At 41.2% G+C, this 11,489-nt stretch overlaps 1 protein-coding gene across 1 annotated transcript in view; it reads right to left on the bottom strand.

Annotated features, from left to right (window-relative positions):
- The window catches only part of sfmbt2 (Scm like with four mbt domains 2), a 46,213-nt gene that overhangs the window by 10,452 nt on the left and 24,272 nt on the right, over positions 1-11,489 (bottom strand). Inside the window, exons 6-13 of the mRNA XM_087170808.1 lie at positions 5,986-6,074; positions 5,605-5,854; positions 4,694-4,791; positions 3,241-3,342; positions 2,006-2,236; positions 1,356-1,482; positions 981-1,094; positions 806-848 (exon numbers count right to left, since the gene is read on the bottom strand). Coding sequence (XP_087026934.1) covers positions 806-848; positions 981-1,094; positions 1,356-1,482; positions 2,006-2,236; positions 3,241-3,342; positions 4,694-4,791; positions 5,605-5,854; positions 5,986-6,074 — 1,054 coding nt within the window. The remainder of the gene's footprint in view (positions 1-805; positions 849-980; positions 1,095-1,355; positions 1,483-2,005; positions 2,237-3,240; positions 3,343-4,693; positions 4,792-5,604; positions 5,855-5,985; positions 6,075-11,489) is intronic.

Raw genomic sequence — 11,489 nt, 5'->3', positions numbered from 1 at the left:
GGGGTATTGATGAACAGATTCCCCTGAAGGTGAGAAATGGAATCAGAGGTTAGACGAGAGAGCTGACAAAGTGCCGGTGAAGACCACATATTTCTCCCGCTCTCGGGGACCCGCCATTTCCTGCGGCCGGCGGTGTAACGTGTCATTTGTCAACAAAATCAATCAGCGCCCCGGGGAAAGCAATTTCTACTTTAAAGAGCCACTGTTTCAATTAATGGCTCCGGAGCGACAGAGAGGGAGAGGCGGCGAGAGACGGCGAGAAACAGCGAGAGGAGTTTCCGAGGAAAAACCTTCACTCAGGTAAAAAAAAAGAGGCGTGAATGAAACTATTTTCCACCCTCGTGATTAACTGTCGTTCAATACGGGAACAGTCAGTTTTACCAGTGTTGAGTAAAAACACAAAGAAGGAAGAATTATCACAAAAGTGTTTTGATTAACTCAGACTCTGTGATCATACAAAGTGCTCAGAGCTAAACCAAAGGAAGCTAACTTATTATTTGTTGCTTTACATTCAAATTGAAACATATGATTAAAGTCATGATATAAATGGGGATTAAAACTATATTATATCTCATGGTATAGAAACTGTGATTATAGATTATTATCCTGGGTTTTAGTGGATAATCTGAACCGATGGTTCACAGAACTTAATCAGTTTCTATGTTGTATTATCTCGCACAGTTGTAGTTTCATCTGAAGATAGAAAGAAAAGTCCAGTGACAGACTCCTGTCTACCTCCAAAAAGCCACATCAGTCTTTCTCCACCTGCAGCAACTTTGGGTAAATAAATGTTTGTTTTTCTTACTGTTTCTCTGGCTGCACCACCGCTATCTTCTTCTGCTTCTGGCCTGTGGACGAGACAATTAAAGACAGACGGAGTTTGTATCGAGGCCGTCACTCGCTGGGGAAATATACAGTGTCTGTGTGTGTGTGTGTGTGTCTGTGTGTGTGTGTGTGTGTGTGTCTGTGTGTATACATACAGACAGGTTTGAGCGGAGGGGTCAGAGGGTAAGCGTTGGCCTCGCACCAGCCAACAGGGAAGATGTCCATGGAGTCGACGTCCACGATACACTCTGACAGGGGCTTCGCCACACCTGGAGACAGGTAGACAGCAGAGAGAGAGAGAGAGAGAGAGAGAGAGAGAGAGAGAGAGGACGGGTGAGGGAGCTGTCACACACAAACACACACCCACACACATACGCACACTGCTTTTTACCTTCACTCTGAGACACACAGCAGGAGTCCTCTGACACTTAATCCTTCTTACACACTCAGACACACACACACACACACACACACACACACACACACACACACACACACACACACACACACACACACTCAGACGTCTGTACCTTCCAGTCGGAGCCACAGCAGGCGTCCTCTGACCTGTGTGATCTGAGCCACACACACCTCCACCGGCCGGTGAGGGTTCACCGCCTCCAGCCACATGTCCTTGGCAAAGCCTCTGCTCTGCCATGCCTGAACACACACACACACACACAAACACACACACACACACACACACACACACACACACACACACACACACACACAGGAGAGACAGAGGTAGAGTTTACTCCACGTCCAGGACAGTGATCTAACCAGGCGTAACCTAAAACTGGAGTCACATTACAAGATATTCAAACTGATTTAACCCTGAGTTTCGCCTCGAAGGCTTTAATACAAGCTGCCGGTTCACTGTGTGTTGCGCTGCGCCAGAGGCGGCCCGGCCACGAAATCTTGGTCACCATCTGTGTCGGACCGCACAGTGTCAATGTTGAGGGAGATTAAGGTTGTGTGATGAGAAGCTGTTTGCTTTGCTCTATTGGCAACATCAGACCTTATCAGATTGTTTCTGTCGGTGCCGTTTTCACAGACTTTCATCACAATGGAGACGTTCTACGAAAATATGATCACCATCATCCGTGTGGGCTTTTTTCTAAATGACCAGGACACTGAAACAAAACGGTGAGAGCGTAAAGTCCGGTCACGCCGCTCTTACGTCGGGGAAGCAGGCGTCGGGAACTGCTTCGGTCCCGCTCTGCTTCAGGTAGTCGGCCCAGTCGAAGTCCTGGCCCTCGTATCCTCGGGGCCTCTCCAGGCCCACGCCGTTCTTCAGGCACCACTGGACGGGCAGGATGCCAGGCGAGTTGGCGTGACACACCACAAACCGTGGCTTGGCATCGACGGAGAGGTCGTCCAGCGTGACCTGGAAGTAGATCTCGTTGTAGACCTGAAGAGGGAAAAAGACTTTTTAGACATTTTTAAATCAACGTCCACAGAAACATAAAGGTGTGAATCTGCTTCTTCCTTATTCTCCTTCTTCTTCTTCTTCTTAAAGAGGCACCTGCTCGAGCTCGGAGGTTACAGGTGTAAAGAAAGATGCTTTCAAGGTGCATCATGGGAAACGGTCGACTCTGGACTAAAAGTCAGGATATCTCTGATGACTCTGCTGCTGAAGTGCAATACTAAATATGCACTGAAGCAAAATATAAAATAATAATAATAAACAAAAACTAAAATTACAATTTTTAAAGCCAGTTGTACAGTTTCAAAAACATATTTTTGTGTTAAATTCAAATGTGTTTTATTTAATAGTATTTTTTCATATAATTAGCACGTGTAAATGTACAATCCCTGATTTGTGACGGTTCAAATATCCCAAATAAATCTCCAAACTTTACATTTGTGTCCCATCTATTTAAACTATTGATTACTGACACAAAAGGTTGCTTATTTAGGATTTGGATGTCACACACTGAGTCTCCTTGTTATTACTATATAACACATACAACTCTACTTATTACGAATACAGCATAGGAATAGTTTTATTAATCAAAAGTAAACTGCTCAATTATAATTTACAGCGAATAAAAAGAGTGATGATGACATGAGGATGAGAAGAGCGAGGCCAAAATGTGCTGCTGCATTAATAAAGGCATCTGAGGAATGCAGGAGGGAGGAGTCCGCTTGGTATTCGTGCCTCCCCCGAGGAGATTATGTTTTCACCCGTGTTTGTCTGTTTGTTTGCTTGTTTATTTATCAGCAGGATTGTGCAAGAAGAAGAAGAAGAAGAAGAAGAAGCCAGAGAAGAAGCCGCCACATTCTGGTGCAAATCTGGTTAAAGAGGCAGATCCAGGAATTACCACTTACGAGAAAGGGCATTTTCTGCCTCGGGGGAGGTATGTGCTCCGCTGATTGCCATTCTAGTTTTAGATATTGTTCTGTGTGACTCACCTTGGTGACAGAAACGGGGCAGATCTTGAGCTGCTCCCACGGAGAAACCATCTCCAGCTTCATCCCCATCATGAAGGAGTGCCTGGGCAGGTCTACGTGGTCCTGACACAGTAAAGTCAAAACTTTCAGACGAATGTGCTCCACTTCTGATAATTCTCTCTCTCTCTCACACACACACACACACACACACACACACACATGCACACACACACATGCACATGCAAGATAATGTAGGTCACGCATACGCTGCTGGGTGGGCCTGTAATGAAAGAAGCGCTCGCTGAGGCAAAGTGTTATTCCCAGTTTAATGGTTAAAGAAAAGGCAGATGAAGCGACACCAAACTAAATGTTAATATTTCCTTATGTTATTTTTTAATTGATGAATCGATAATCTATGATTTATCTTTTGTGTTTCATTGTGCTGCGATGTCTTTTTTCCTTTCATTCGGTGTTGACAAAGTTTCTTCCGTCTGCGTCTCCTCCTGCCAATTACCTGATTCGTCTTCGAATCATTTTTAAACCAGCTGGAAAACGTAAACACGACACTTCCTGTATGACACAGACTTTTGTTTTGTTTCAGGAAAGGCCTCCGGTCCCAGACAGTGAGTGTGCACAACTGTGAGGGAGATAAATAATGATTTTCTTCCTCAGAATTAAGGTGATGATTCATAGGGAAACAGTTTCTTAATGAAAATAGAAACTTACAAAACTACTTCTTTTTTTTCTGCCTTTGAGATCCTTTTTTTTTTCTTGTGGTAGGAGCAAGTTTTATCATTTGTTTTCGTTCTTATGAAGCTTTTTGTTTCACCATGTTACTCATTCATCCCTCTTGCACAAGCTAGATTTGTCTTGTGCACAGCTCAAAGTTCAGGAGTGTTTGCTTTAATGCAGCAGGTCTCGCTGCTAACACACAAGGTCTGCATGTAAGAATGAGCTCCTGTGTATTTTAATCTTGCATTCCTACTGGCTGATGCTGCTTATATGAAATCAGCATGTTTTAAACACTAAGTCATTTATACAGAAATATTTGTTTCATGCGCCTGTAATTTCCATTTCTTTGGAAGTTTCCGTATAAAATGTAATAATAATAAAATCTTAAAGGTAAAAATACTATTCACCTTATTTTTAGAATGAATTCATTCCCATAATGAATTAAAAAGGTTGGTTCAGATGGAGAAATTCGTTCACTGGGGCGTTTTCCAGAAAGTGAAGTATGTGTGAAGTGCGAAGTAATTTACTACAAAGTTCTTCGAAGGGAAACCTTCAATTACCGACTTGTTAAATAAAGCCTCACCGTTTATTATCCACTTTTCACATCATAAATCAATCGCAGGCAACAGAGGTAGTAGTGAGTGACACAACAGTATCGTCTCACCCACACAGTCCCGCAGGCCGGTCGAGCGCCACACGCCGTTTCTGTGAAGGGGAAGAAACGCGGCGGACGTTCACTCACCTTGAACACCTCGAGCGGCAGCGGGCTCTTCTGTCCGTCCAGCCGAGCGTCCTCCAGCGCCTGCTGCCAGTCGGCGGCGCTCTTCACGGACCGAAGCTCTGAGGGTTAAAGAGACGAGAGGAGACGAGAGGTTGATGAGTTAGATCGCAATTCTCCTTCTGATACTCAGCAGCTTCTAAGGAACTTTTCCTTTAAATTACTAAGTTTATTTAATGTGTTTTTTCTGCATCTGCTTGTAAACATTCAAACTCTATAGACCATGTTTTTAATAGTTGCACCTTTAAATCCTTTAACTCACATTTTGTGCTTTTTTTTTTGTATGAATTTCTCCAAAAGACAATTTTTTTAAGCACAATTTTTGTTAAATTTACTCTCCAGCTGAAATTGATCAGTTTTATCAATTAGCTGAAATGAATTCGGACAAATTCTGCAAAGTGATTCATCATTTAAGTTTATGTTTGGAGAAAAAGTGTAGAAAGATCCACTGGTTCTGATTTCCATGTGTAAATATTTGGCAGTTTTCTTAGTCGTCCATGATAGAAAATAAATCTATTATAAATCTAATAATCTGAAGAAATTGTGATTCTTCACAATTTTCTGACATTTCATGTACGAAACTATTAAGAGATTAATCATGAAATAATAAACAGATTAAAAGCCCTTATTTAAAGTTGGTGTTAATATAATTATTGTGTTCAGGCACCACAGCAGTTAGACTCCTAACTTCAGCTCCTGTTGGAAGTCTGGGCCAAAATAAATAATCAAAAAGAAAACAAAAGACTCATTAAGTATCATTAACTTTCTCATACACTCTGTAATTAGGTTTTGGGTAAAAATCAAAGTTCCTCCTTGTCGCCACGGCGGTTTGAGGCTGATGTAAATGAAAAGGTGTGAGCAGATCAGACGATCACCTGTGGGCGGTTCCAAGGTGAGACGGTTCTCCGGGGCCCAGCCGAGGGGCCGGAGCCTGACGTCCAGGTAGAACAGCCAGGTGTCCTGAGCCTGGAGGTCTTCAGAGAGGCCGGCGTAGCGCAGGCGAAGCCTCCCTCCGACGTTCTGGATGACTCGGACAGGCCAGTACAGGAAAGGGTCGGAGACGTCCTGAAGCTCCAAGACGGAGCCCTCGACGATCAGGTCGACTGTGTTCTTACCTCGGAGAGGCTGAGAGAGAGAGAGAGAGAGAGAGAGAGAGAACATCAGGAAATTAAAATTTGGGGAATTGTCGCAAAATATGAATCTCAGTTTCCGTCATAAACCTTCAAAGTCTTCCCCTGTGAGATATTCTGACTCACCCCCTCCAGCAGGTTGGCCGGCGCCGTCCTGGAGCCAGTCAGGTCCTGTACGAGGAACTCTGTCCAGTCGCTGTATTTCTCCTTGATGGCTGCAAAGAGACAAAAGAAATAACAAAAAAAAACAAAAAAAAAACACAGAGCAGAGACTGAAAAGACGCAGACGATCGCAGCGTGGAACGTGAGCACATCTTTATGTCATGTTGAATTATTAAATGTGTAACCACTACAGAGCAGTGTTAAGTGTGGTCACCAGAGAACAGCATGCGTGAGCTCAGTGCATGCGTGTACTTGAAAACACAAACACACACACAGACACACACACACACACAGCGTTTCTACTGATGCATCTTAAATTAAAACTGCATATGTGCAATATTTTAACACTGAATGTTCATTTTTATGCAACTCAGAGAAATTATTCAGTGTTTTTTTTTTTTTTTCCCTGGAAAAGCATCTGAAGCCTCAATGGCTTCATTCACACTGAAAACATTAAAGCTCCTCCAGTGTAAAGGTCTGTGTCCATGTGTAGTGTGATTATAGATCAGCTCTAGCTTCTATATTAATACTGTGAAAGTATCAAAGCCTCAGTCCACAGAGAAATGCACACAGCCTGTATTCAGAAACTGAGCCTTAAAACCAGCCGTCAGGACTTCTGGAACTTTGTGATGTCACAACAAAGCATGTCACCAAGCCCCACCCACCTGGACCCACCATCCAAACCTTGCAGGATTTGGTTTCTCTGAGTGTTTTTACCTGAAATTTGCTATATTTTTATTGGATCACTCAGAAAACAGTGAGCCAATCAGAAGAGAGGCTCAGAGCCTCCTCTCTTCTGATTGGCTCACCAACCTGTTGTTACTAGAGCTCCAGAGAGAAGCCTGAGAGAGGAGATGTAAAACTACACTGAGATGGTATTTGGTTCTTAAAACCACAAATATATCTTCTTATGGGTCAACAATTATATATAATAACATTATATTGTTTATATATTACAAATAAAACACAGGAAAAGTGTAAAATATGGGACCTTTAATGCTAAATTTAATCCACATGCAAAAGAGAAGTAAGAAAAGACATCATGTCTGGCAGGTATCTGCACGAGTAAACATCAAAATCAAAAACACTATTCGATGCCATATTGAACTGTGTAGTTTCAGTGTTAATGAACCAAACAACAGCTGAAAAATAAACTTTTAAATGTGTCTATTTGTGAATATTTCTGCGAGGTCGGTGGTGGGAAGAGAAACAGGAGTTTCATCCAGACTTTCGGGCATCGGAGGTCGTCAGGTTACTTGTAACTTCCTCTGTGAGCAGTAAACGGTGCATTCATTCAAAGTCACTGTTCAGGTCACGCTGCCACGAATTAGATCATCTATGCGTATATAAACACACATATTTCTATGGGCTATTATTAATTTTATATATACTTTTTGAATATGTTTCTATTTTTATATGTACCATATTACATTTGTGTGAGGGACAAATGAGGAAAAAGAAAGAACTGCAACCATGACTGATATGAAACCAATACTAATATTGATGGAGATGATGTAAAACTGACCAGCTAGACAAAAGATGAAAAAGATGCAAAAGCATTAGCCGAATTTAAAATAGCTCACGTTAGGGTTTCCCCCCCAAAAACAACCAGAGCAGTGTTAACAGGGCCAATAGGTTTTGGTTTTCATGCGTCAGAATGAAATATGTTTATTTTGAATACTAAACATTCACATTGTTCTCTGCACTTCCAATTACTGGAAGACTTTTTTTTACAGCTCCCCTCATCACATGACCTTGTTTACAGTAAACTGCAGTGAGAGCTTTCACACAGATAGTGAACTGTATTTGGGTGCAGAGGGCACTAAATGAGGCAGAACATTTAAATCAGTCTATTTGTCTTAAAAAATTATATATACTTCGGTAACGGTCAGAAAAAACAAAAAGTGGAATGATGCAACAATAAACATGATATTAAACCCACTGGATCAGATTTGACCCTGAAATCAGGCCTCATGTGTCTCTTAACTTAAATCACAAAGACGAGGACTTTAGACTTGGTCTTGGCTTTTATGAGACTTAACTGGAAAAAAAAACAAGCTACCAGATCACCCAGCTTTTACCTGGAAAGTTTTGGAAAAATAAAAATAAAAATATACATACTGTACGTGCAACTATTAGACTTGTGCATTGAAACTAACAAGCCTTGCAAACAGAAATTCATTTGTTATTTTACTGTCCAGAATCCAGAGACCTGAAGGACTTTCACTTTGTTATGACTTGAGTAAAGTCGACCTGACTCGGCTCTCGACCCTCAACAGTGTCACTGTGACCAAAGCTTTTAACAACAATGGCTGATGTTGTGGGGACCGACTCTTTGAGGTGATTCCTCACAACGTTACCACAACATGAAAAAAAATTTGTGTCTCTTTAATGTGACTGATAGCAGTACACACAAACACACACACTGACATACACATACGTATATTTATATATATATATATATATATATATATATATATATATATGCCAGGTGGAGCGGTGCCAGGCTGAGAAGCCAAGTGCTGCTTCCTGTTTCCCATAATGCAGCAGAGTTATATAATTCCTGCTTTGCTTTTCATTTGCTTCTGACTCCTGTTTGTCCTTTCCACTCCTTTTAAAGAAATTCAAGGAGGATGCTGATGCTAACCTTCAGTGTCCTGCATGTTTTATTTTTTTCTTCCTGTTAGTAACTTGGAAAAAAAAAAAAAAAGAAAAGAAAAAAGCATCCACAAGCTCAGACACTTGCAGGAGCCACTGAAACGTTGCCAAATGAGTCACAGTTACAGAATGACTCCAACACGCTGTGAGAACTGACGTTCCCTGCAGCATTGATTAGCATCAAGCTGAAGTGAAAGTGAAATGCAGTCTGTGTACTCTGAAGCACGCCACCGCTGAGACTGAAAAGAACTTCTGGATTGAGCTTCTTTGGAACTGTGAAGTGTTTTTGTTGGAACATTTTTATTTTTTTTTGTATTGTATTGTTTTGTTTGGTTTTGCTGGTGATGAAGATGAGTGGGTGTGTTTCCATGGTAAAGAGCCAAGAGAGAGCACTGGTGTTTGAGGATGTGTCCTCGGTTTACCGTGTTTATCGAGCTCCTGTTTGTGTGTTTTTTACTTTTCTAAAATCTTCAGTTAACAGAGAAAAACACGAACCAACATGTTAAGTGGGATTTTTTTTTAAAAGATAGAATAAACAGTTTATATTAGGGGAGGTACATGAAATAAAGACCGATCACTTCGTTAAACCATGGAAAAAAGATGTTTATTTAATGAGGATTAATAGTTCTTCACTGAAATGTTGCTAAAAAAAAGGTTTGTTTTGACTTTTTCTACAAACATCTTTGATTTAGTGTGACATTAACGCCCAAACAGAAACCTAATCTATGACATTTATGCCCATTTATAAGTTTATAACACATGAAATACCCACAGTAAAATTACGTATACATGAACATATATTAAAAATATGACCAATTTGTATATTGTATAACTTATTGTTGGCATATACAACATGTTAATATATATTTATTTATATATGCAAGGTTATCAAAACAAGAATCAATATGTTTATATCAGACTTTATTAATATCTATCTTGCCATTCTCTAAATGTTTGGACCCTGTTATTTGAAAGTTTTTTAAAAGTTAATTTAATGAGTATTTATACTTCTTAACTGAAACTAACTTTTTTTTTACTTTTTCTATAATAATCTTCAGCTGATATCAGTTGATTGTGACGCTTTTACTTTGGTAAGAGATCCTGGGGTCGACCCAGAACACACTGGAGAGAGATTACATATCTCCTGTGGCTCGGGAACGCCCCAGGGATTCCCCACAGGATGATTCAGAAGTTGTTTCGGGGGAGAGGTGTGATAAGATAAGCTGTGGCAAAATGAATGGACGGAGATGGACTTTCACTTTAAAGCGTGATTCAAACTCGGTGCTTATCAGCGTCTGAAAGCTGCATCAGAACTGAGTGGGGGGGGGGTGGGGTTAAATAAAGCGCCATCGTCTAAAGAAGTGCGCTGCCTTCACCGCACAAAAACATTGGAGGCTTTCATATCTGATAAGCGCAAGAAACGATCGTATGATTATGAGATCACAGCTATCGAGCTAAAGCATGTAGGTCAAATTCCTAATCAGGTCACAGAACACCTGTTTCCAGATGTTGCATTTACAGTATGAGACAGTAAGTCATTATTATGTCGATGTTTGATGAATGCAAATCACTTGTGTAATTATTTGTAGGATTAATCACATCCCGTCTCTCAGAACAAAGACGTGGTCGTACAACATGTTGTTTACGCTTCAAACTCCCGTCAGCGCTTCAACTTCAACTGGAAACAACATTTAAAGAAACGATTATTTTGTTCACGTCTTCGATATCTAACTAACCTCCAACATGAACGGCCACCTGACCTTTGACCGTTCACCCTCATACTCACACCAGCAGGTAAACCAGAATTCGCCGAGGAGAACCTCCACACAGAGAGGTTCTGGGTTGGAAACCCTGTTTGCTGTGAGGCGACAGAGCCAACCACTGCAACACTGTGCCGCCAAAACTTTCTCTCTTTAATTCCTGTCTGTGTTTTTTTTGTTTTTGTTTTTGTTTCCGTGACATGTTAACTTGAAGGTGTGACAGATGTGATCACCACAGTGAGAAGTTGTGGTAAACAAGAAAAAACGAATTTTCATCTTTCACACACACGTAGAAGCTTAAACATCGAAACGTTCTCACAAACGTTCTCTCTCTGAAAAAGTAAATATCGAACACGCTGGAGTTACAGTTTTTAGAAACTGAAGGCCAGATGTTTTCCCTCTTTTACACTGTGTAGTTTAGTAAATGTCAGCGACAGCTGTTTCCAAAACAAACTAGAGACGTTCAACAAACCTTCTTACTACAGTTATTATTATAATCCCCATTTAAATCACAGATTCGAGTAAATATCTCTGACGCTCAGCTCCTCGGCGGCTGCTGAGGATTTTAAATATATAATCGACCAAATCAATAAAACCTCTAACTCACGGCTCCGGACTCCACATGTCCTGCCTGATTCAAGCTCAAATCAACAACCGTGGAATTTTTCCAGCAAATAATTCGACGTGTCGACACGGGAGAAGCCGTTTTTCCTGTGACGCTAACGTGAACGGCGAATGTCTCTGTGGCCCAGGCGCTCACTGTACGGCTGTTTAATAACAGTGTTTTTTCCTGTGAGACTATTTTCTTTCCTCGCTGCTGCTGCTACTGCTACTGCTACACACACACACACACACACACACAGACACAGACACACACACACACACACACACACACACACTGCTGTGTTGATCTCGGGTGTGCAGAAATAGATAAACTATTTTTACAGATCCTGCTGAGATTAGTCATGAAGCCAGTTAGAGCTCAGCTGAATGGTTGCAGCAGAAGCTAAAACATGCAAACTTCAACCTCCTTCACCCTCCCTCCCTCCC

The sequence above is a fragment of the Seriola lalandi genome, unplaced genomic scaffold, assembly GCF_002814215.2.
Source record: "Seriola lalandi dorsalis isolate HSWRI2012SDOR001 ecotype SW California unplaced genomic scaffold, Sedor1 jcf7180002054961, whole genome shotgun sequence".
NCBI lineage: Eukaryota > Metazoa > Chordata > Actinopteri > Carangiformes > Carangidae > Seriola > Seriola lalandi.
This window is presented reverse-complemented; position numbering and strand designations above follow the sequence as displayed.